The sequence below is a fragment of the Colletotrichum tamarilloi genome (genome assembly GCF_030869305.1).
Source record: "Colletotrichum tamarilloi strain Tom-12 chromosome Unknown Scaffold_185.1, whole genome shotgun sequence".
Lineage (NCBI taxonomy): Eukaryota > Fungi > Ascomycota > Sordariomycetes > Glomerellales > Glomerellaceae > Colletotrichum > Colletotrichum tamarilloi.
In genome coordinates this window covers 1-26,012 of record NW_026849568.1, presented here as the reverse complement: position 1 = coordinate 26,012, position 26,012 = coordinate 1, and the positions used below count along the sequence as shown (strand labels likewise).

The 26,012-nt window shown below is 39.6% G+C and overlaps 6 protein-coding genes across 6 annotated transcripts; 2 read left to right on the top strand and 4 right to left on the bottom strand.

Annotated features, from left to right (window-relative positions):
• Positions 1–880: 880 nt before the first annotated feature.
• Positions 881–4,325, bottom strand: CTAM01_15908 (uncharacterized protein; the record flags this gene model as incomplete). Its single annotated transcript, XM_060531902.1, has 10 exons — positions 881–1,746; positions 1,822–2,102; positions 2,169–2,362; positions 2,423–2,697; positions 2,767–3,518; positions 3,585–3,747; positions 3,802–3,868; positions 3,937–4,035; positions 4,100–4,194; positions 4,250–4,325. The coding sequence occupies 10 exons, from the start codon at positions 4,323–4,325 to the stop codon at positions 881–883; spliced, it is 2,868 nt and encodes a 955-aa protein (XP_060373513.1).
• A 1,635-nt stretch (positions 4,326–5,960) lies between these two features.
• CTAM01_15907 (galactokinase) lies at positions 5,961–7,959 on the bottom strand (the record flags this gene model as incomplete). The annotated part of the gene is made up of 3 exons (XM_060531901.1): positions 5,961–6,906; positions 6,969–7,691; positions 7,799–7,959. Coding segments are annotated over 3 exons (1,830 nt in total), but the record flags the coding sequence as incomplete, so codon positions are not given.
• Positions 7,960–9,783: 1,824 nt separating this feature from the next.
• Positions 9,784–10,873, bottom strand: CTAM01_15906 (uncharacterized protein; the record flags this gene model as incomplete). Its single annotated transcript, XM_060531900.1, has 2 exons — positions 9,784–10,278; positions 10,334–10,873. 2 exons carry the CDS (start codon positions 10,871–10,873, stop codon positions 9,784–9,786), a joined length of 1,035 nt encoding a protein of 344 aa, XP_060373511.1.
• Positions 10,874–11,520: 647 nt separating this feature from the next.
• Positions 11,521–13,095, bottom strand: CTAM01_15905 (uncharacterized protein; the record flags this gene model as incomplete). Its single annotated transcript, XM_060531899.1, has 2 exons — positions 11,521–12,475; positions 12,677–13,095. The coding sequence occupies 2 exons, from the start codon at positions 13,093–13,095 to the stop codon at positions 11,521–11,523; spliced, it is 1,374 nt and encodes a 457-aa protein (XP_060373510.1).
• Positions 13,096–13,853: 758 nt separating this feature from the next.
• Positions 13,854–14,924, top strand: CTAM01_15904 (uncharacterized protein; the record flags this gene model as incomplete). Its single annotated transcript, XM_060531898.1, has 1 exon — positions 13,854–14,924. The coding sequence occupies one exon, from the start codon at positions 13,854–13,856 to the stop codon at positions 14,922–14,924; it is 1,071 nt and encodes a 356-aa protein (XP_060373509.1).
• Positions 14,925–24,562: 9,638 nt separating this feature from the next.
• CTAM01_15903 (uncharacterized protein) lies at positions 24,563–25,213 on the top strand (the record flags this gene model as incomplete). The annotated part of the gene is made up of 1 exon (XM_060531897.1): positions 24,563–25,213. The coding sequence occupies one exon, from the start codon at positions 24,563–24,565 to the stop codon at positions 25,211–25,213; it is 651 nt and encodes a 216-aa protein (XP_060373508.1).
• Between the last annotated feature and the right edge of the window lie 799 nt (positions 25,214–26,012).

Sequence of the window (26,012 nt, the reverse complement as noted above, 5' to 3'; positions counted from 1 at the left end):
GGGTATGTTGGTTGTTCCACTACAAGCACCCATCTGGTGTTAGCCGAATATCCGAATCCTCAATAATTCCGTCGCTCGTGTGATTGATAAGACGTGGGAGTGAAGGGGACTCTCCTGCCCGAACAGGAAGGAGGGGGTTCTGGGACATGGGTGGTGTCTGGGGTACGGTTCAAGCTTTGGCTAAGCTTCGGTGCCGATCTGCCGATTCGTTGAGCTAGTACAGAAGGTCCGCGAAGATGACGATAAACATCTATCTACGGCAGTTCAATAACGCCTATTAGATATCTTGAATGTTTGTCAAACTCAAAATAAGTTGGATCGATGACCATCATCATCGAATGACGAGTCTGGCTGATAGTGTGGGCTCCTTCATTGATGAGGGATAGATCGACAACACGTCTCAAAACTTCAGTGCTAGCTTCAGCTGAGGAACATGGACCAAGGGTCCGCTTTATCTTAGATAGCACCTTCAGCAAGAATACAAAGTCCCCTGTTGATGGGCTCTGCGTAACGGCAGTCTTGACCATAATCCCAGCCGTATGTTCCGGCAAGATTGCACAATGCCCACGCACGATCAGGCTCTGGGCGCAAAACGGTGACACTAATCTAGAGGCCTAATGGCCTACTTACAAGTGAGTTTCTTGGGTTTGGGGGGAATGTTTAGCTCAGGCGTGTAACAGACCTAACGTTCTGGTTTCCTGAAGAGTGGGTTAGACCCGCCCTGGTACTTATGATTAGACGCAAATGTGTACCCATTAATCCTTAACCTGAACTGGGCATTTACAAACTAAGACAGCGGCAGTGAGTCCACACGATCCAGAAGAAGATCCCGTCCTTGTCAAATATACCAGAAATCCAGCTACAAATGTTTCTCCGTCAACTAAAGGCCGCGCTTGAACTCCCTCATGTCATCCTCGTCCTCAGGAATACCTATAATATTCCCTCGGGCTTCGTCGCTGTCTGAATCAGAAACTTTACTCGAGACTTCGTCCAGCCTGTGTCGCACGAGAATATCTTGAAGACCACGCTCGAGCTTCTCCGTCGACTCACTTAGAAACGCTTTGATAGCCAGAGCTGAAAACATGGGGACTATATCGTTGACAGCTTGATGAACTGCGCCCCTTCGAGACTTGGTGACCGAGACACCGTTTCTGATGACCGTGAAATTGCTTTTCGCATAAGTCGTGGCTGCCTGCTCGACTCTTTTGCTACTCATCGTCTTTCCACCACTTCTATACGCGCTTTCGAGGACAAGTATCAAATCGCATGCGCATTTAAGAAGCATCCGCGCGGCTGCCGGCGCTTCGAACAGCAGTGCCCCAGCTGCGAGGGGTATGCCGCCAACAAGTGTAAACAAAGTCAGGCAAACGGCGCCACCGCAGACGAAGATAGACTGCCCAACGGCCTGAGCCATAAAAGGCGCTAGGTTTCTCCACACTACTTTTGCCAGTATCTCATCCATGTCTTCGATAACCCTTTTCGGTAGGCCGAAACAACCCTGCGCAATCTCGCGACAGAGAACGCGGGAAATAGTTGGCGTTGTGACTGCCGATACGACCCCTGTCCCAAATCCCGCTGACGCTGCTACGACGACCGACTTGAGTATGCGTAGCGTCTTTCTGACGGCCAAAGCTACTTTTGCCTCAATGTCCGAGACCTGAGCAGCACACATTGCCTCAGATATAGCAGTATGTTCGAGAGATCTCATTGTCACGTGTATCAGGTTCTTGATGGATACTTGATCATCTACAGAAGTTAGACTATCAGAAGCAAACAGATCCAAGAGCTTATGCGTTCGGGGTGTGGTTTTACTAAACATACCACGGGAGACGAAGCAGAACTTCACATCCATTGGAGGCCAGAACGTGGAGGTATCTGGCTCAATCTCGAATCTCTTTTCGAATAGCTTCTTCCTGCTTAGAATGATGGCTTCTTCGGTTTGCGATGCCTCCCCTGGTCGATTCTGACATAGCAAGAGATGCTTATCCTTCTTGGTTCCCACGATTACGATCGGAGTCAAGGGCATGTACTTCGTAGCCAATTCCAAGACTTTTGCTAAGGCTGCTTGTACTGGACGATCGGTGTCTGTGTCGATGCAAAGCCTGTAGAAAGAATGCTAAGACTTAGACCCGTAGAAGATTCCCAATTCCTAGGGGAATACGCCTTACCATATGGCATGAAGGTTGTCTTCGACCTTGACATTATTAGTCCTAGCCTTGAGGAACTTCTTCAGTTCATCAACCTCCTTAGTGTCGCCTGTCTGAAAGCCTTCAGAGTCGTGAATGATGATGCCAGGATGCTGATCCGACTCAAAGCCCACTTTAATGTCGTGCTTGCCTCTCTCAGCATGATTGACATTGGTCTAGGGATGACGAAATTAATGAGTTAAAGACATGGTCGTAAGAGGTATGTCGCTGCTCACCATTTCTATTCCAAAGACACGATTCAGTAGCGTTGACTTGCCGACGCCCGCATTGCCGCAAATTAAGATCCGACAGCTTGTGAAATCTGGGAGAACTTCCCTGATCCATGGGTCCAGTGTCACTTGCGCATTATTCCGGAAGTGCGACAAGCTAGCTTTTTCTCTGTAGTCGTCCAGATGATCCCGCAAACCCTTCAGAGCTTGCTGAATTCCAAGAGTCGGATAGGTGTCCAAAAGAAAGTATACCGATGGATGCACGACCGTCCCGTTGCGCGCTACATTGAAAGATCTTCAGAGCCATTCATAGACAGCTGTGGAAGAAGATTTGAGAACCAAGTACTCACAAAAACTACTGTATCCCCGAAGCGTTCCGAAGTCATCGGCTTCAAAGATGTCTCGTTTCCCCAGCCTCAAGCCAGAGAGGAGACCTGAATTGATATTGACCCAGTGGGGGGGCAAAAGCTTTTTCCCTGCAACCTGCTGCCAACTCCGTTCTGAGCTATTTGGCTTTCGAAGTTTTCGCATTGGAATTCTCTGTAGATTGCCATGACGATGGGATTCACGAAGGTCATGTATAGAGATTTCGATCCCATTCGAGTACTTGAACGTCCAAGGCTCGTCCTTAACGGGGTCTACGTCGGGAACGTATGCCTCAACGCCCTCAACCGATAGAAGCGTCGGCGGGTCTGGAAACGCTAGCTTCAGAGGGTTTTCGATCAGACCTTTGAGGCGACCCTCGGGGTTGTGCTCCAGGATCAATCCCTTTCCTTGGCTCTCAATGAGAATCCACTGAAGAGGGTAGAGAGACAGACCATCGTGCTCGGCTCCACCGCCCATGTCTGCGTGCGCACCAACAAACCAGGCTTGTAAGTGTGAGTCCTGTTCTCTTCCAGTCATGGCCCTCTCGTTTGTGATCAGTGGTAGCAGAGGGAACATTTTTCTCTCCTCGTTGAGAGCGACTGCATGTCGAACATGTTGGGCAAAGCTCACATCGATTCCTACGGTTTCGTAGAACTTGTCCTGAGCGATGACCATCCGAACTGTATCAAAGAGACCTATGAACTTGATCTTCGGAGGCGGTCGAGTATGTTCCAGACTGCACAAAACATGATCAGATGGCTTTTCCAGTTTCGTAGTGTGTGTTCCGGGACCAGCTACTCACCCGAATCGGTGTTCCTGTCCGCCCATCTTACGCCGTTCGTCCCGCTTCAGTCCCGCAAGACGCTTCAAGTTGTCCCACTTGGACTTATCCGTGCCATCGGGTAGTCCGTCGACTGCTTTCAATGTGTACTTATGAAGAAGGGCAGCAACGGCTCGAACGACATCTAGCATATCGAATCAGGTTATGCCCTAAGGGTCTGAGGATGACAGGTGCGTACAAGCCCCGCGGCTAAAGCCAAACAGCCACACTTCGTCGTCTTCGGACTTCATCTCTTTGCAGCAAAACTATAAGCAATCAGAATGACCCTAGGTCAATAAGACGACATAGTCATAGAATTATTCACATCATATACTTCTCTGATCTGCTCCCCACAGCCCACACCAGTGATGCCGTCATTCCATGTATCCAGGGGCTTCTTGTCGACACCGATACCTTGAAAGTACCTTACAATCTAACGATGCCGTTGTCATTAGCAGCCCACCTGAGAAATCCCCGAGCATAACAAATGAATGTACCTGCGTGATCTTGTTGCCTCGCCCATCAGTCGTCTTCCCTCTCTTGATCGAGGCGTAGATGCGGAAGACATTGCTGTTGTTTCCATAGCCATTGCCTTGAGAAGAGTAGGGGTCAGTTGCTGAGAGCTCAAGTCATTTGGACATGCTCACCTTCTCTTCCATCCTCATTATACCATGTTCCGTCAACGCAAACCACGATTCTCCTGACGCCGTTCGATCCAACCATGTTCCGTGTGTGTCTCAGGAGATGACTTGTTCGCAAAATTGCGAGCTTGAAAAGGGAAGGCAGGCGGCTTTTCAGATTTTACAGCACCGGAAAACCCCATCCCACTACCTGGTTCTTATTCATTTAATAGGCTGGCTGTTATTCTCTTCTCCAAGTGAGACATGCTCGACTGCGTTGATCGGCTTCGCCGAAGTATTTTGGTGCATATGCGGAATTCGAGTGTTCATCACACCCTCCCTTTCTGACAACCCCTCAATTTTCTCGGACTATTAGCGAATCAGGTGTAACATACAATGAGGCACACCGGCAGGCTCCGCAAGCCAAAGCAGCAGGCTGTCGTGGCTTCTGTCAAAAATAGCCTCTAGTCAGCAAGTTGTATTGTTGGATGTGTTAGGTACGAGCTTCTTGTTCAATGTGACACATTACCTAGACGAGTTTCTTACATGTACATAATACAGGGAGATGAGAGAAGTGGAGAGGAGCAGAGCGCTGTCCATGCGAGTTCCCGAGAAGAAACCCTGTTTCACCGTGTAACAGATAATACCTTACTCTTCGCCTAAGTACACGCAAGCACCTACAGGCTGCTTTTGCTCATATTTGCGAAATGCTTTCGCCTCTTCTTACTTATTCAGACACGTGCTTTCAGATATATGGAACAAATAGAGGTGATACTTTAGTCAAGTTCATACGTTTTTAAGTACATTTCTTCGTGCGGTTTTTGATACATCGCAAAGCGAGATCTAAAGAGTTCCATCACCTTATTTACCATGTATTCAAACTGTAAACGCACAAGTATGTAGTTCCGTCAACGCGAGGTTCCTTTTGTTCAGTCATGGCATAGAAGATTGGTCGGCTCGCGAGCAAAGTCTGTCTTTAGAAGACGAAACATACGTTCAGCAAAACATTGACTCATTGACACATGACGCCTTTCTTAAGTACTTCCTGTGCAGGTACCTGGTCCCCTTTGTGACTTACTCGTACAGCGTTGCCTGGTGGCTACATCTCTTTCGAGGAAGCCTATAGCCTGAGCCAAACGGCCGGGGTGTCAGCTAGGTATATTGACCATCACTTTCCACTCACGGTTGCGCGCCAACGCCTTACACTACACATGCCGGCTGAGACGCCTGAAAGTTGTCACATCCAATCGCATCCCACTCAGGGCAAAATTAGCTTGGGAATAGCACAGTTTTCAGTGGTGGTGGCTTGGGGGTCCGGGGATTGCTTGCGAATAGGGCAGATACGGTGACGCCAGACGGCTTAAGCCTCCCAAGGTCTTGGCATCTCAACTGCGTCTAAGAAGGAAAACCATAGCTAATGACAGTTTTTTTCCTAGCAGTGGCTTGACCAAATTGTCACCGAGAGCGCCTCTGATGTTCAATAGGTACATATAAAGCCAAGACGGAACGGCACAGCTCTATCAGACCGGTTCGTAACAGTGTCAATCACACATCCCGGGCTACAGCAGCCGTTTGCAACCTGACAGAACAGTGAAAATGAAATGTGGTGACAAAGTCGAAGTGACCAAATAGCTTGTTGCCAAGGGTTTGAAAAAGTGTTTGTGTGTCACGACATATGTACTGAGTTGGCCTCCAAAGACCCCCGTCGTTCTCCGTCTCGTCTCAACAAATTTGGCGTTCATAAGCCTCCACTCTTGAGGAGATACGCCGCACTTCCACTTCCCGGCCGACTCACAACAACAGCACCCTCCTTCTGCTCCTCAGTAAGCTCGCGCTTGGAGTAGTATTCCCTCTCCCACGCCTCCTTGACAGCAGCAACCTTGTCAGCAGGCACCATGTGGACTGTGCAGCCACCCCAGCCAGCACCGGTAAGTCTGCTGCCATAGGATCCGTTTTCGCGCGCAATGCGGCAAAGCTCGTCAATCTCAGGGGCACTGCACTCGTACAAGTCGCGGCACGAGTCTTGTGTGGCGTTAAGCAGGTCGCCGAGGCGCTTGTTGTAGGCCGTGGTGTCAGAGGTATCCTTCGGCGCCTCCTGCTCCAGAACCTTCATGAACTGGAGTACGCGGAGAGCCTCCTCAAAGACGTGCAGGGCGCGCTGGCGGAGCTTGAAGCGGTCGGCGCGGACGGAGAGCTTGGACATGAAGATCTGCTCAAGCTCGGGGACGGAGACGCCCAGGACCTTGGCAATCTCCTCGCGGGTGTAGCCCTCGGTGCTGGTAAGGGCCTTCTTGGTGACGTCGATGAGCACGCGGAGCTGTGCCTCTGCGGCCTCCTCTGCTGATGCGCCCTCGGCGTGCGGGAGCTTGTTGTTGGCGAAGTAGGCTTCGTGAAAGCCGTGGAGAGAGATACCGAGCGGAGAAGCGTCGGTGGGGAGCTTTGTGCCGGCCGGATTGAGGGCTGCGTTGAGGAAGGCGCCTGCCATGCTGCACTCGACGACGCGGAGATTGTAGTGGATAGGGCCGGTGACCTGCTTGTTGGAGGTGACAAAGGACTGGGCGATGAGGAAGGAGAGTTCCGGGTTGGTTGTCGGGAAGAAGACGGGGCGAGCGGTCAGAGAGGGGCTGAAGGACACGAAGAGAGCAGAACCGCGCTGGGAGAAGACGGAGGCGGACTGGTCCATGCTGGATGGGTTGGTTGTTAGATCCTAGACGTGTTAATGAAGGGGTTAAAAGGGACGACTCACCCGCCAGAGTTGACACCAACGGCACGCTCACTGACGATGGCAAGCTCAGTGAGCTCGGTCTTGTCAACAGTCTTCTCGCCGTTGGCAAGCATGACAGCCAATGCCGAGGCACTAACGAAAGCAGCACTAGAGCTGAGACCACCGCCAACGGGGACGTTACCGTCCATGAGGATCTTCATACCATTGGGTCTGAAGTCCTTGCCATGCTTCCGACGCAGCAGCTCCAGGGCGCCACTCAAGCCGCTCTTGAAGTAGTTGGACCACTCGTGGACCTTGGAGTCGATAGGAACATCGGCGCCGATGGGGACTTCAAAGGTGCGGGAGGGGTACTTGTCGGACTGGGCGTTTGCGACGCGGAGGGTGAAGGTGTCGGAGTCAGCGGGAGTGTCGGTGACGGAGAAGGCGAGGATGGCATCGGCGGTGATTGCCATAGGGAGGACGGAGTAGAGGGAGTAGTCGATGTGCTCGCCGATAATGTTCACGCGGCCGGGGGAGCGGGCGACGACAGAGGCCGGGTGGCCGTACTCGGACTCGAACTGTGAGAGCAGAGACGACCAGCGCTTGGTCTGAATGGGGAGGGCATCGTCTGTGTAGATGTCGGCGAGGGCGCTCGCGGTGGGAACGGGACCGGCCATAGCGGGCGAACGTGTGTTTCGCTCGAGACCGAATGCGGATTGGGTATCTTTGCTGCCGAAGAGACGATGTTGAACAAGACGACCCGAACTGGCGAAAGAGTAGAAGAAAAGAAGAGAAGAAAGAAGAGTGTGATGGTGATGGCTTGTGACGTTTTGGGGGCGGGTTTCTATTTGGATGGGGAGGTTGGGTGGGACGAGGCCGGTGGTTTGACGATGCGCCGTAATATCCCCGCGATGGAGCTTTGGTGTTTTTGCGGGTGCTCTCTCAACTTTGCTGCGCTGGAAGTGGTGCGCGTGTGCTGCCTCAAGCTGCTACCCCGCAATTGCCCCTCGTTTGGCGATCCCTGACTGAAGAATACTGGAAGAGCTTTGCCTCGAATGTCTCACCAATAAAGAAATCAAAAGAGCTCAGCTTAGAGTTTGGGAGTCTTAAATTGAGTTCGATCTTCGGTCAGCACTGGACAAGGAGCAAATACAATGATAGTCCCTCGAGTATACATGGCCTTGAAGACTCATGCAATGAATGCAGCAGCTTCATACAGCTTCAAACGCAGTGTTACTCTTCGGGACATTGACACCCCACCTCGGTCGATAATTCCACCGTCATGCAAAATCTCCAACAATTCCTATCTCATTTTCTCTTTGACAAGCCCGACAAGCGCCAGTGTAGCGTGATCCTCTAGGCTGCATAAAGCAGCTCACCCTTCCGAACCATACCAGACCAAGCTGGACCAGAAAGGTTGCCCGGCCCAGCAACCGAGAAGGACAAGGTGCGCTGATTTCGGCCTTCTGGGTTGTCCGGGGTCTCCAGCTTGAACTGGACAACGGCCCCGTTCCATTGCGGGCCGACAATCGGAAAACCGGCGGAGAACTCGAAAGCTGCCTCGGTTGCGATACAAAGCTAGCGCTAGCTTGCGCATCAAGCTTTTTGGACATGCTCTTTAGTTAAGATCAGGTGTAAAGGTGGGATTGATGGAAAACGGTATGAGATAACTCTTCTTCCGAAGCATCATAGCACGAGATACAATTTGACGCCACGAAATCTAGAATGCATGATTTCTCAACCAGCGAACGACAGCCAAGCCGTACCAGTGGAGTGACTGCACGCCATCACTGGCCTGGCGCATCGCCTGGCTGGGTTCCAGGATCTTGCGCCATGCGGTGCGCGGGGATGTCGGGGGCGAGAGACTTTTGTTTTTTCTCCCTCTAGCGGGGATCTCGCGTTGCTGATAACCTGAATAGTATTAACGTCTTCTCACATTGCGCAAAATGTGTTGCAACTTCAAATCGCAAAGCAATCTCGAATTGAATCTTTAGACATCATGTTAAAGAGGGAGACGCGAAAGAAAAAGGAGGAGAGCCCTAGCCAAAAAGCACTTAGAGCCCCTCAGGCTCACTTCTCATTAAAGGCGTTTCTAGTCTCCAAGGTTTCGTGGTGTAGTTGGTTATCACGTCAGTCTAACACACTGAAGGTCTCCGGTTCAAGTCCGGGCGAAATCATTTTTGCAATTTGATGCAATCTCTGAGTTGCAAGACCATATTTCACCTCCTATCATTGACCTATATACTAGATGATGGTCCTGGATCAATATTTGACTTTGCCGCGACCTCTCTGCTGAGGTGGACTTGTGTTTGTTACATATAGACCACTTGATAATAGCTCCAAAAATGACAGCAAGTTTGACCAGCAAGTGTTTCAAAGACTCTCAGGCCGATGGCAATAGTTATGGTGCCCTGATAAAGTTATGCCTCAGACTATGGGGCTTGCAATATTTTCAAATACTCAAAGGCACCGACTCGTTCCCCTAGATAATTTGCACCACCAATATCACTGTGCAGTTTCCGAAGCTCTTTTCGTCCCACCCTTGCGAGCAGAATCACGACTGAGAAACAAACAAACGAGGCACTGGCAGATATCTGCCGGGTGAAGGTCTGCATGACGCTGAGCGCACCAAGTGTCTGAACATGGACCTTAATGTCCACACTTCCGGTGGCCCATACCAGTTTAGGTGTTCCATAACATATTGTGAGCCTATAGTTGCTTTACAAAACAATGTCCCATTTACACTACAGACAAATGCGCTTGAGACATTATTCAGATAAGAGCTAGCCACGGCTTCATGGTACTGAATAAGGCAAATCAACTTCCTGGATCTTGCGGGAACCCTACCCTGACTTCCTCAAGTCGAGAACCGGCCGGTGACAGCCTTGGCCGTCGGCTTCTTCTCAAACGCACTCCAGTCGTACCGCTTCAGAGACTCCTCAACGCTAAGAAGTTCCTTCTTGTCCTCCTCAGTCAATAGATCCATCCCCTCCACGATGGTGACTCCTTCCCACGTCGGGGGATAGTGATCCTGAATCCATTGGAAGAATTGCCATTGCGAAAGCTGCTCTTGAGCCATGGCGCCCCACAGTTCAACATAGCTTTGGGGAGAAACCTGCACGGCGGCGGTTGAGCCCTCCTCAGGCGCGAGCCCAGTGGCCCGTCCCCAGGCGGCGAGATAAGACTCCATAGTCAAGGTTTCAACGTTGCATCGGACAAAGGATCCTGGAGGAGGAGGGCTCTTCACCAGTCTTCGAACAAAAATGCCTCCGTTGGTGACAGGATCTCCAACACACGGGTATGGCGTGTTGGGTGGCACTGGGTATAAGGTGACATACTTCTTGGCGCTCGGCTTCAACCTGGTCAGAGTGTCTCTGATCATGGGGGCACTCAGATGCTTTACTTACCACGTAAATCGGTTTGAAGATATCATAGAGCAGTGCGTTATTCGCAAAGACAGTGAAGACGGCGAAGGTGGTCTTGGCCGAAAGATCCGGCATCTCTTGCGTCACATACGTGACGATGCGCCCCTTGCCCTCGAGGTGGGGGCACACAGCTTCCCCGTTGGTGATCTTGCTCGTGTGAGGCCCGGCGCTGAACACAAGTCGTTGAAGAGACTCCGTCTTCGCCGCCGCACGGGCAATTCTTCTTCCCTGTTCAAACTCCAACTCCACGGACTTCTCATCGCCGAGTTCGAAGAACGTGTCGTAGTAGTCAGTGAATGCGAAGATTGCCGTGGCCCCGTGGAAGGCTCTCTCGAGGCTCTCTTCATCGTTGAGATTCGCAGAGACAACTTCGACGCCCTTTGCGGCGAGAGCCTTTGCTTTCTCACTCGAGGTGTTACGAGTGGTGCCTCTGACTTTCCAGCCTGGTTCTTTGAGGAAGGCGTCAACGACGCCTCCGCCCTGACCACCAGCTGCGCCAATGACTACGATCAGGTCCGACATGATTTAAAGTTGTGGTAGGAGTAGGAGCGAAGATAAGATCTTTCGTTTACAAGTTTATAGAGATACTGGTGTTCGAATTCAAACTATAATTCTATCGTATTCTGTTGTGGAACGATGATCTCTTTTATAAACAACGGACGTTGTAGTCAAATCGACTGTATCAAGAGAAGAATCTACACTTACTTGAATAAGTCTAGCAGAATAGCCACCCGCTGCATACCTACCTACACCATCATACTGCAACGGCTGCATATCATTCCGACGGAGTCTTGTCGATTTGTCATATGGTTCTGTTAATCTAGCGCGGCGTTTGTGCCTGTCTCCAGATGATTAGATTACAGTGTCAATGGCCTCCCACTTCAGTCGGCAATCATGTACTTCGGTAGAGGCGCATTTAAGCTTCGGCACTCGGCGCTATCCTTACAACCGAGGCGGGACATCAGAAATCCTTCTTGTTGGCACAAGAATGAGCATCTTCAAAGCTTTTGGGGTCATTGTCGACAATTCACAGCTGAACCCAAGTCGGAGGCATTCTTTACAAAGTTCCTTCACGGGAGTGGCAAAGACCTTCTGCTCATGCTTAGAGCCTATTTCGGAGTACCCCCGATATTTCAAGTGAGTGATCAATGGAAAAAGATGTGATCATATCACACGAAGCTAGTAGTGTTATCGAATGGATCGAAATCCATCTCTAGAATATCCATTAACGAAAAAATATCATTCGACACATCCTCAACAGGTGCGGTAGTTGCAGTGACCACTCGATCATCCGGCAAGCGATCTGTGACAGCTTCTGCTCGGTCCAAGATATTCACGTTTTCATCAAGACTGAGCGGAAATGGGAGTAACTCATGGATATGCGCGTTAACGCTCCTTGCCACCCATGTCGCAGATGACGATGAAGTATCGTTCTGGAGATTGTTGAGAGATGCGTCTCTCCGCTCAGCTTGGATTTGCAGTCCCTGAATTCTCTGGAGCACTGATCGTGCGCCGCCATACTTCTTGCTCATAACGCGCAGCACTGAACAGATGCTTTCAATGCCATTCTTGCGAATCGTTTCCTTCTCTAACGTGTTTGGCCGGTGGAATACCAACACAGTTGCGGCCACTAGAGCCATGAAGCCATTGATGCTCAGCAAGTGAGAAGCATCCTCTCTGTAGTGGATCTCCTCGTACAACTCGGCAACATGGGTCGCCGCTATAATTGAGGCGTGAGACGTCCGCCACGGAGCATGACGGCTCTTGCTAAGCATCTGCACGATTATGATGGCCGTCAAATAATGGATATGCAACTCTGAAGTATAACGGTGATAAGTTCTCCGAGTACCGTCTGCATCGTAGAGCCGTAACACGTCCGGCAGGCCGCTCTTCCATTCGCAAAGCGAGGCAATGACAGTTTCGACCTCGGATTCAACTGGTACGCCTTTCCTGGTGTTCAACTCCGACAACTTGCCAATCACGTTCATGAGTCCGGTGAATTGTAAAGAGACCGTTGTGAATACCCCTTGTGTTTCAAAGTCCGAAGCTGCAAGTGGCTGAACATCGCAGTCTGTAAGCTTCAGCGAACGAGGCCGGCCCCAGCAGGCGACCATGAGTGTCTCACTGTTCTTTGAAATGTCAGTGCATGGAACGACAACACCAAGAGCTAAGTGCAGGGTGGGAACCGAGAAGCGCAGGCGCGTGATGCTTAGAGGAAGGTAGCAATAACGTACTATCAGATGCCAAAATATACGCCGTAAAGACCCGGAGTTATCTTTCTCTCTGTAAGATGATTGCGTGTGGATTCCCATCTGCACTGCTAACCGCACAGCCATACCAGTCCAATGCCACGGCCCATGAAGCGTGACAAGATATGGTGAGGCCGGGGCCCAACATGACAAGAGACATAGTGTCTTGAGGAGGAACACGTTGTCTTTTTCGAACTCGACATGTATCAAAGTTTCAATCTTCTCGTAGAGTGAGTAACTCAAAGTCATACTGCTGGGGTCATGGCGCATAAGACTGCCGACGAGGCACACAGCTTGCTGTAAAAGGATCGACGACTCTCCCCTCGAGAGGTCATCCGCATCAACGACGGGAAAGTAAGGAAAGGCAAATTCAAAGAAGGCGTCCGTCAAAGCCTTGCGCAATGATGGCGCTGGCAAGGTGTCCGCTTGAGTGGCCTTGACCAAAACATCTCGGGCTTGCATAACTCGTGGCGGAAGGCCATCGTAAACTGCCATCGTAAACTGCCATCGGCTCTATGGCGGAGTCGTACGAAAAGACGGAGGCGTGGGAGATGAATCCCTCCGGTTGGTAGTCCCACGTGTTTAATTCTGAAGACCGAGCTGGAGTCAACATCCGCGGCTCAACTCTCGTTCTATCAGTGCCAAGACTGGGGGGCGATGGCATGGCCGGCACGGTCCCGCACTGTCCTGGTATTCATATTGAATGAGGTTCGAGCCGAAGATTGTGAGACTCAGGTGTCTCCCAGCGTCGGTAGAGCTAAAGCTTTCCAGATTGCCGTTTATCTGCCGAACGACACGGCGTGCGGTGTGAGAACTGATGTGGGAGCCGAAATTACGTCAGGCCCGGCGCCTGTATCTAGCCAATATGCCCGACGGATCGACCCAAGTCCGATTCCGTTTCCGTTTACATGTGCTGTGGCCATGCATCGTACGTGTGCTTTACTGGAAATGTCGGAATGGTGTGTACCCTTCACTCACTACCGTCCATGTAACAAGTACCTGATCTACGGATGCATAGGACCGAACCTCTTAAAGCTTGCAGGTGAATCCGATTGGCCGTTGAGCCGAGACTATCAACTTTTCTACATCGTTGTCCGAGGACGGGGGATCAAGCATTTACCTCGGGGCACCTCAAACTTCTTTATTCATGTTTGTCCGGATGTTCATAACATGCGAGGTAACAGCATTGGTTTCTTGGATTGCAATAATTATCCTATTTTGTGGCCTCTACTTCATCATTGATCGTACGGATTATGGCGTCACTTCCTGCCTCAGGAGTACTGGTGGAAGCGGAAGAGTTCCGTGACTTTGGTGGCTGGATCTTGGACTCGCAGTTCGACTCGGAGATGGGATCGCCATATCTCCTCGCTCACGGTAACGGCAAGCCAGTCGCGGATGCAACAACTACCATATCAGCGAAAAAGGGCCATTACAATGTTTGGGTTCGAGCCAAGGACTGGGTTCCAGCTCATCATCCTGGTCAATTTACCCTGACTATCAACGGAAACACGCTCGACACAGTATTCGGCGCTAATGGCAAAGATTGGCACTGGCAGTACGCTGGCACAGTAGATCTCCTAGGGGATGACGTGCGACTGGTGCTGCACGATCTGACGGGATTTTGCGGCCGTTGCGACGCAATCTTTCTCAGCATGGAGGACACATCGCCGCCCAATGGAATAGACGAAGGATCGCGTGCCTGGCGGAGACGACTACGTGGTATACCTGATCAGCCTCACAATGCAGGGTCATTCGATGTTGTTGTCGTTGGAGGAGGCATACCTGGCTGTACAGCCGCATTAGCAGCTGCGCGAATGGGGGATCGTGTTGCCCTTATTCAAGATCGTCCTTACCTCGGCGGCAATGCCAGCGTAGAGATCGGGCTCACTCCACGCGGTATGACCAACTCCATCGTCCAAGAGCTCTCTCAACGCGACCTCGACGGCGACCTAGTCGCGAAGCAGCTGCTTGATGCAGAACCCAACGCCACAGCGTTCATGGAATACACTGTTTACGATGCAGCCCTCACCGGTTCGCAGATAACATCGGTGAAGGCCCGACATGCCCGCACTGGAAAGGAGATTTGCCTTTCAGCTCCAGTCTTCATTGACTGCTCTGGCAAAGCCATCCTTGGTATCTGCACTGGCGCAGAGACCCTTTTTGGTCAGGAGTCCAAGGCGATGTATGGCGAAAGCCTTGCGCCTGCAGTAGCTGATGAGATGCATCACGGACACACAGTCTTTTTTCGAACTCGGATGAGCGACAAACTTGCCCCCTTTCAGTCTGTTCCATGGGCCACTAAGGCAGCGCTTATACCCATATAAACAAATCAAATATGAGGTTCGTATTTGATTATTTAGCTTATTTCTCGCGCTATATTTGATTATTTAATAATTAATTAATAGATTTAACTGATTTCTTAATTAGGAATTAAATAAAGCTATTACGAAAGTCCTTATAGTACTAACTTATAGACTTTATCTCAATTAGCTCTTTTAATTAAAAAATTAACCTCTTACTTTTATAATACTACTACGAAGCTAATTCTTAAGATATTAGACCTTTTTTAGTATAAAAGATCTTATTAATAATTATTATAAAGTTAAAATTAACTTTATAAAGCTAAATATCCTCTCGTAATTTATTATTATTATAAGGATCGTAAAGATATTAAATATAAGCTTACTTAATGTTAAATAAGTTAATTAATAATTAATTTATTATTAAATTAGGTTAAGGACTAGCTAAGGGATAATTTATGAGTAATATTAATTAAGCTTAGGCACGTAGTTAATTACTACGTCTATTATAGTAGTAGGTATTAGGGCCCTATGGGCCCCGTAGCTTAGCCTTAAGCTACGAGACTAAGCTCTTAATAGTTATATAACGAGCTAGACTACTAGGCCTAAAGGGCTAGCTCGCTAGTTTTTATTTATTATTCTATTTTTTTCCTTTTTATATTAAGTCTTTAGTTAATTAGGTTAATAAAATAGCGTTATAACTTATTTCGAGTTTTTTTTTATAATACTATTTAACGTTATTTAATTAACTATTTTTTAAAAATAAAATAATAATATCTTAATTAATTAATTAATTACTTATTATACTAACTAGCTACTCTTACTAAAAAAGCGTATAAGAGAGCTAAGTAATAGCTAACTAAATTAATTATATATAAGTAACGTAATTAATACTCCCTAAATATATACCCCCTTTATTAAATATAATAATTAAAAAATATAGCTAGGGTAGCTAGGTCTCCCTTTATATTAATAATTTTTAATAAAATTATTATTTTTATAAGTCCTAATAGAGCGTTATAAGCCTTAATAAAAGTACTAAGCTCTTAGTAATTAACCCCGAGGTTATACTATTTAACTAGTTAATAAAGCGTTTTTTACTTTTTATTACCTAGGCCGATCGCTTAATATATTTTAATAATATAACTAACTAGTTTATTTTATTTATTTATATTTATAATAATATCCTTTTTAAAAAGAATATTAAGTAGTATATTAACGTTAACCTTATTTAAGAATTATATTTTAAAAATAATAAAAAGATTTTATTTAAATAGATCGAATAGTAATTAAAAATACGTATTATTTAGTACTAATTAGAGCAGGTCCTAGCTTTTATTATTAACTAGCTAAGTAATAATACTAAGTACTTATATATAATAACTTATAAAAACTTTAACCTTATGCGTACTATTATTATAAAGCTCCGTATTATAAAAAAAACCCTTACCTAAGCTTATATTAATAATATAATTATAATTAAAAAACTAGAGTAATTAGAGAACGGCTCTTAGGCTAGCTCTATTTAAAATACCGTTACTTTTAATACTTTAGAATAGTAGTTAATATATTTAAAAATATAGGGTAGTTACGAGATTACTCTAGCCTCGTCCTATTCTATCCCCTACGGCTCTTAAAAAATACTTAACGTACTCGTTTTTATTAATAATAATACTAACTTTAAGTTTAATTATTAGTTTTGATATATTACGAAGCGCTTAGAAAATACTAACTATAATATTAATAAGTATTACTTAGAGTATATTATTAATAAAATTAAAAATAGTATTATAGAGTTTATATATTTAATACTAACTTTTAATAAGATTATTATAACTAAGTAGCTATTTTACGAGCTTAAAATAGCTTATATTAATTTAATTATTATAAATAATACTAGTTATAAGCTAGACGTATTTATAATTATATTTAAAAACGTTTATTAAAAGCGCTTTATATTTACTAAGCTCGTGCGTATTAATAAGCTTTTAAAGTCTTAATAAAAGCGCCGTTTTTATAATAAGCTACTTATATATTTTCGTAATTAGGTTATATTAAAGTACTTAGATAATATAGCTACTTTTTAAAAATATACTAAGTACGTTACGTAACTAGTTAATATAATATAATTTTTTTTTATAAAGGACTGTATAGTTAAGGTTTTTAACTAAACTCGCTAGACTTTAAAAAGAAGTAATAAAAATAATAAAAATAATAGAGATACTAGTAGTACTAAATAGGACCGAGGTTATATTTCTATTTATAAAACGATCCTTAAAACTCTATATTAAAAATTTAAAAATAGTAATACTTATTTTATTTATAATAATATTAAATATATTTTTAAAGACTATTTTAAAAAGCTAAAAATTACTATAATTATTATTAATATTACTACGGGCCTTATTAAAATAGAGTTAGGTTTAAAAAACTAAACTTTTTAATAAAAATAAACTCTTAACTAGGAGATATGTATAAAAAAAATAGAAAATTAGTAATTAATTTAGTAAATTTATAAGATCTTATAAGGGGCTAGCCCCTTAAGATAAAGCTTATATTAATATTTAATAAATATAGAATTTACTTAAAAGCTTTACTTAATATAAGAGCTAATAAATACGGATTTATAAATAACTACGTAACCCCTTTATTATAATAGTTCTACGCGGCCCTATTTTATAAATTATTATACTTAATTTTTATTACTAAGTTTAATAAGGAGTAATTAGATAATACTAGCGTAGTATAAACTGCTAACTTATATATTAATTAATAAGTTTTTTTAAAAATACCCCTCTTTTAACTTAATACGGGCTATTATAACTTAATTTTAAAATAGAAATAGTTCGAATATTACGAAATAAATTTTAATATTCGCTACTAATAGTTAATATAACCTAAGGACTTATTATTATAAAAAATACCCTCTACTATTGTTAGGAATATTAAGGACTTATATACCCTAAAAATTATTAATATATAATACTAAATCGATACTAATTAGTAATAGGACCTATTCGAAATAGATATAATCTATTATAACTAAAAGCTTTAGTAATAGTAGGTAAAGGGTATATTAATTAGGATATTACTACGCTTATTAAAAACGATAGCCCGTTAAATATAATAATTAAACGAGGCTAAGAATATAAAAAAGATAAAATACGCCCTTAATAATACTATTATTACCCCCATAAAAAGGGCTAAATAGTAATAATTATACTTAGTAATAATATAAATAAATATTACCTTTATTAATACTTCCGTATTTAAGAAGAACTTATAGTAAAATAATATTAAAATAGGCTTTATATTACTCTATAAGCTAAACCGTATTATAAAAAATAAAAAAAAAAGGCAGACCCCTTATATAACGATAACTAAGTTATTTATAACTTTATAATAACGAACCTATTAAAATACTTATAGCCCTAGACTAACGTTTTTAATAAAATAACTAGTAATATATTAGCACTTTATAAGCCGTATAATTATAAAATCGAGCTCCTAAATAATAATAAAAAAAAGTTAACTTATTACTTTTTATATAAATAGTTAGTACTAAAGCTAGAAGCTATAAAAGCCTATTTATTAAAATATTTATAAAAAGGATTTATTAATTTAAATAATACTCTTTTTATATTATTAATATTATTTATAAAAAAGTACGATAGTAGTTTATACTTTTATATTAATTTTTATAAGCTTAATAAAATTATAAAAAAAGACCGCTACTTATTATTACTTATTAATAAGACCTTTACGTAGTTAGGTAGAGTAAAAGTATTTATTAAACTAAATATTAAATAGGCTTTTTATTATATTTACTTTAACCTAGCCTCTAAGGACTTAACGATATTTAAAACTTATTATAGGATATATAAGTATAAAGTAATATTTTTTAAGCTCTATAATAAGCTAGTTATATATTAATAATATATAAACGAGATATTAATAAAATACTTAGATAACTTTTATATAATATATATAAATAATATCCTAATCTTTTTTAATAACCCTTTTTAGTACTAAGAGTACGTTATTAAAGTACTAAATTATTTATAAAAAGTAAGCTTATAAATAAATATTAAAAAGTACGAGTTTAGTATTATTTTTATAAAATACTTAGGCTTCGTAGTTTTTATAAAAAGTATATAGTTTAATAAAAAGAAGGTTTTTATAATTAGAGATTAGAAACTACTTATATTATTTAAAAATATTTAGTTTTTTTTTAGGTTTTATAACTTTTATAAGAGGTTTATAAAAGATTATAGCTACTTAGCTAGGCCCTTTATAAAACTAATAAGTAAGGGAGTTCTTTTTAATTTTAATACTAATTATAAAATAGTTTTTAAAGTTATAAAGCTAGTACTAATATTAGCGCTTATTCTTTATTATTTTAAACTAGAGCTATTAATATAGTTAAAAACTAATATTTCTAACTTAGTATATACCGGAGTATTATTATAATAATAAGAGGATAAGGGGCTATAATACTTAATAACCTTCTATTTAAAAACTATAAGTAATATAAAGCTTAATTATACTATTTATAATAAAAAAATATTAGTAATAGTACTATACTTCGAGGAATAGTGCGCAAAGCTTATAAATTATAAATATAAGTTTAATATTATTATAAATTACTAATTATTACTATTCTTTATAACTAAGTACTTATTTAATTTATAATAAGCCCGCTAAGTTAATATACTAGCGGATTTTAATTTTTAAATTTATTATTACCCGAGGAAAGAGAACATATTAACTAACGTCTTATTATAAAAAATAAAAAATATTTATATTTAATAAGTACTAAAAGAGGCTAATAGGACCTAAGTCCTTTTATTATTAAAATTACTATTTTTTAATATTATAGCAGAGTTATAAGTATTATTAAGCGCTATTATTAATTAACTATAGCTCGTAATTAGCTTATTTATACTAAAGGACGAACTCTAGGGGTATTTATTAATAAAAAAGATTTTAAAGCTTAATAAAGACCTTATTATAGCGTTCTTTATACTAATATAAATACTAATTATTAAAGGGTATAAGTACTAGTTTATTTAAAATAATAAATTATTAATAATAAATAGGAAGCTCGTAGTATTTAAAAAGGAGAACCTCTATATTATAATTATTTATAAAGTTTATAAATAAAAGCTCTTTACTTATTTAGGGTATAATAAGGTTATAAAAATAATTAAATAGTAATATTATTAGCCGGGCTTAGTAGTAGATGCTTATTAATATATACGGAACTATTATACTTATTATTAATTATAAAAGCTATATAATAAGCTCTTAGGGGAGCTAAGACTACTCTTAATACTTAACTACTTATAATAATATATTTTTATAAATTTTATAACTATTTTTATTAATTAAAAAGGATTTAATAATATTTAAGTAATAGTAAACTACTTAAGTAAAATAATAATATTTATTCCTTATTATAAAACTATTATAATAAAAAATATAAGCTAAATATTTTATAAGCGGGTACTATTTATTTTTAGTTTATTAAAAACTATTATATTAAACCGAGGCCCTTAATTTATTTTTAATTTTTAAAAAAAACTTTATAGAATTTACGGGGTTAAGCTATAATTATTAATAATAGACTATTTATAAATAAATAGTTAAATAGAGGTACTAAATTAGTATATTTTATAGTAGTTAAGATTATTAATTAATTAATATTAAAATAATTAGAGTAATATATTACTTATAGTCGACTTTATTTATACTACCTAGCTTAGTAAAACTACGGGGCTATTATTATATAAAATAGAATTTAGTTATTAGCTACGGCTTTTTTTTAACTAGTCTAAGCGAATTTATTAATTTAGTTTTATAAAAAAGAAGCTAAACCGTATTAATACGTAGTATATAGTTTAAAAAATATACGAAGCTTAAGAGATTACTAAGGGTAATATAAAAGTTATTTAAGTACGATATAAAAAGTATACTAACTATTACTAGCGCCCAGATAACTTAAAACTAAGAAATCGGGTTTTTATTAATACTTTATATTAAAAGTTTATTAATATAAATAAGTTATAGTAGCTATAGGCCGGATTATAACTTATTATTAATACTAACTAGGGGGGTATATAAATTATAGAATTATTAATAAATAGCCGGGTATACTTAGTTTTTTATTTAAATAAGTTAAAAAAAGCTATTAACGACTTATTACTTAGGTAAAACTAAGACTTATTATTATTAATTATTAATAATAATAGCGAGCTAAAGTACGAGGTTTTTAAAGTTATTAAGTTATACTTATATAAAAAAAAGCTATAGTACTAAGCGGATTAAAAAGGGTATAATACGGATTTAACTTAGTATAATATAAGAAGCTTTTAATACGTACTAACGATACTCTAAATATTCTATTACTAATACTTAATTACTAAGGGCCTATTATAAAACTTAGATTTATAAATAAAAGTTATTATAATTAATAACTTATTACTACTGCGGGATAATAATAATATAATAATAATAATTATAATTATAAATTTACTAAATTAAGAGGTAATTTAGAGGTTTATTTTTTAATATTATAAATAGTACTCTTTAATATAAAGGGGGGGGTAATATTATAATAATAAGTATTAGGGCCCTATAAGCCCCGTAGTTTAGCCTTAAGCTACGAGGCTAAGCTCTTAATAATTACGTAACGAGCTAAACCGCTATACCTAAAGGGCTAGCTCGCTAGCTTCTACTTATTATTCTATTTTTTTTTTTTATATTAAGTTTTTAATTAATTAAGCTAATATAATAGCGTTACGACTTACTTCGAGTTTTTTTTTATAATACGTTTATTATTTAAAATATTAACTATTACTAGTATTATAAGTCTTTTATAATACTCTTTAGAATTGTAAGGGTATTAAAAATAGCTTATAACTATTATAATAAAAGAGGAGGACCTAAATAACGAGGAGGAGGAGGACTTATTATCTCGTTTATATACTATTTTTATTAATAATCGTAGAGTCCCTTTTTTATATTAAATAGTTAATAGCTTTACTTAGGCATATCCTACCTCTTTTTTAACTATTTTAATCTTTACTTAGGGTAAAGAATAATTATTACGATATAGAATAAAAAATTACCTAACTTAGTATAATATTTATTAAGAATTTACTAAGTATTAATAATTAATAGTTAGAAATATTCTCGTAAATTAAAATTATTATTAAGAAATAGCTCTACTCGCTCTTTAAGTATATATTTAAATTAAATATAACGAGGGATATTATTTAAAGTTAGAGGTTAAAAAAGAGGTTAGGATATAAATTAATAACGAGCTAATTATTAACGAGGTAGTATTATTTATATTAATTATAATTATAACGCTACGATTTAAAAAATTATAAAATCTATCTCTTTTTTAAAAAGTTTATTATATAACTTCTTTTACTCTTTAAAATAGTTAATAAAGTACTCGAGACTTATTATTACTTTTTATAAATAACTATAACTATTTCCTTTACCCTAGCCCTAGTATTTTATTATTTAAAAATAAAGTAGTTTAAATACTACCTTTAGCTCAGCTAATAATTACTAATTATTATTATTAAAAACGTCCTTAATAGGGATCTATTACTTTAAATCTTTATAAGCTTAACTAGTTACTAAAAAAGTATAAATTTACTTTTTTTTTTATAAAGAGCGTTATATTATAAAATATAATAAATTCTATTTTATATTATTATTAAGTATTAATATAAGCTCTTATAACGACTCTTTAAAAAGAGTAAATATATTATTCCTATTAATCTTATTACTAACCTTAAAAAAAGCCTTATATTATTAAAATAATAAGTAAATAAATTTAATAACGTTCCGAAGCTTATTAATAGGGCCCCTTATATACTAAAGATTAAGATCTTTTTAAAATTACTTAGTATTAATTAATATATTTAATTCTTATTTAAATACTTCTTTATTATTACTAAATAAAAAGGCCTTACTAATAAAGTTAAGAATATAACCGTAATACCTTATCCTCTAGTTAAGAATATTTTTTTAAGTATAAGTATAAAATAATATAGAATATAAATAACTTAAGTAAGTATTATTATTTAAAATATTATTATAAATAACTACTCTAACTTAGTTACCTAATTCTTAGTTATCTATTACTAATTTTATAATCTAAGTAATATTAGCCCTATTATAAGTACTATATTATTATCGTAAAGTAATAAAGTATTATATTTATTACTTAGTATAGTTTAAAAAGTAAATAAAAATAGTAATAATAATATTCCGCGTTAGCGAGGTTTATAAATCGAATAGTAAATAGATTTTTATTATTAACTTCTAGATCTTTACCCTAATTATATCTTTCTTTTTAATAAAGATCTTACTTAGCTCCTTTTTTATATTTTTATATAATAATAAGAGTTCGTTAATAATACTATAATTTAATTAATAAAAGAGGGCCCGGAGGTAAGAATTATAAAAAGTTATAAATAGGCTATTATTATTAATAATATACCTAATTACTAATTCCTTAATTCTTATTACTTAGCTCTTCATAATAATATTAAAAATAAGTTTTTATTTTTTTAATATAAAGTCGTATTTAAAGGATTTTGATAAATATAATAACTTACTAAAGTTTAGATCTATTACTTAATATTTTAATTTTAAATAAGTTATTACTAAGCTCGTAATTACTATTTTAAAATAAATAATAATACTTATTTTATTATAATAACGATAAAACTAAAAAACTTTATTTTAAATATTTTTATTATAAATCTCTTAAATAAAGACCCCCTTTAAATAGATCTATAACTTCTTTAGCTTTATACCTTTTTATAATATTAAATTATTATTAATAAAAGTCCTCTTTTTCTAAATTACTTTTAAAAAGGTAAAGAGGTTATTACGATTATTAAAATCGGTTAATAATATAAAACTAGTATTAATTAGGGTTTATAATTATAAAGTAATCTAAAATAGTAACTACGTACTAAAAATCGTACAACTTATTATTAATTAATTAATTATAATATAGCAAATTAATTAATATATAATTTAATTAATTTTAATAATAATTATAATAGTTATAAAGGGTTAGAAATAGTAGTACGTAACTTCGTTAGTTTTATTAATATTAAAAAAAGGGGGTACTAAAGGTTTTTTAAATTCTTAAATATAATAAGATACTAAATTTAGGGCTCTATAATACTTAGGCTTTTTTTTTTATAATAATTATTAATAATCTATTTAGTTAAATAATATAATACCGAACTTATAATTATAAATAAAGAGTCATAAGTTCGAATCCCGCTCTAAGTATTTATATTTTTAATTATAAATTTTTATAGGGTATAGTTAGGAATATTAATTTTTAATTAGCCCGGCCCTAGATTTTCTTTTTTTTAAGCGACCTTATATTTAATTAAATATATTAAATATAGGGCTTTATAATATTTAATTATTTAATTTACTAAAATTCTTATATTTGACTGTTTGTTTAACTTATTTATTTAACTAATTTAAATGGGTATAAGCGCTGCACTGAGGTTGCCAAAGACTACTCTGATCTTCGGGGTCAGCTCAGTAAGCCTGGTCTTGAGAATGGCCCGGGACCTCTTGTTGTGCCCCCGAATTTTGTACTCGATCCTACCATGGATATGAAGATGAAGGGACCTCTTACCCACTTCTGGGAGTACGGCCAATGGCTCGATCCATATACTAATGGTGAACATATTCGGGACCATCTCTTGCGCGCCATCTACGGGACTTTCCACAACGTGAAAGAGATGGAGCCCGAGACTTACGCGAATCTGGAATTCGATTGGGTAGCATTTGTTGCTGCTCAGGGAGAGTTCAAGAAGTATAAGGGAGACTACATTCTTACAGAGACCGATATTCGCGATCACAAAGTCTTCCCCGACGCTGTGGTTCAGAATGCAGGCGCCTTTTGTCTACATTACCCAGGCGACAAAAAGTACGACTTCCGTCTGCAGGCCTGGGAATGGGATGAGCGGGATAAAAAGCCTTATGACATCCCTTTCCGGTGTCTCTATTCGTCTAATATCTCGAATTTGATGATGGCGGGGAAACATATCAGCACTACCCACATTGGAGGATCCAACGCCAAGTTCATGGCCAATGGAGGATGCCACGCTCTGGCAACAGCTGCCGCGGCGCACTTGTGCATTAAGCACCAAACCAATCCTCGTGGTATCTATGAGAATCACCTTCAAGAGTTGAAGGCAACTGTCATCCGCCAGGGTCAGGGTATCTGGGATAGAAAATCGGACAACAGACTGTAATTTTCGGGTGGCTATGTGAAGCCCATAGACGTTTTTCATGAGAATCTGTAAACTTCAATCAGGCATCATTCGGGAGGAGCATACTAAACATAGGAGTATAGCTTTCCCGCATGTATTTCACGTTTCCGAATTGTCCGTCTTTATAGAATGTTGAGGAGCCAATTGAGTTTTGATTTCAAAAATGTTGCTTTTTATCGTAACTGCAGAGCCAGAGATGGTTCTTTGCGACAATGCTACAGCTTCTCGTTATGAACTCCATCAACTGCCTCCTTGAAATCCTCCAAGAACAACCACCTGCTCTGTTCGGCCCAACCCCGGGTCAAGAAATCATTTGCATATTCCGGGAATTCCCTGACGATGTCCTTCAAATGGGTATCGTGAGCAATTACAACAAGGGTATTTCCGCTTCCATCAGCTTCGATAATCCGGTCTACGGTCTCCTCGGCAGCATCCGGGTTGCCAAATAGCATACCAGGACGATGAACGCCATAGAACGGTTTCGTCGTGTCTTCGTCTCGGAGGATGGGTTTGAACAGCGCGCCGGGGCAGGGAGTCATAAGTCAACATACCCACTTCCTGGCACCCCCCTGTTTCTGGCACCACAAAAACGATGGGATCACAACCCAACCTCCTCATTACTATTAACTATTGATCCTCAACCACACCCACTACAATACAGCTGCCAGCCTCACTAGGGCATTCAGAGTCGCTGGATTCAGCCGTGATAACCTCCTTTTCACCCGCTTCGATTTGAGCCCGATGGATATCCCTGATGTTCGCGAACTTCGTATTGGGATCG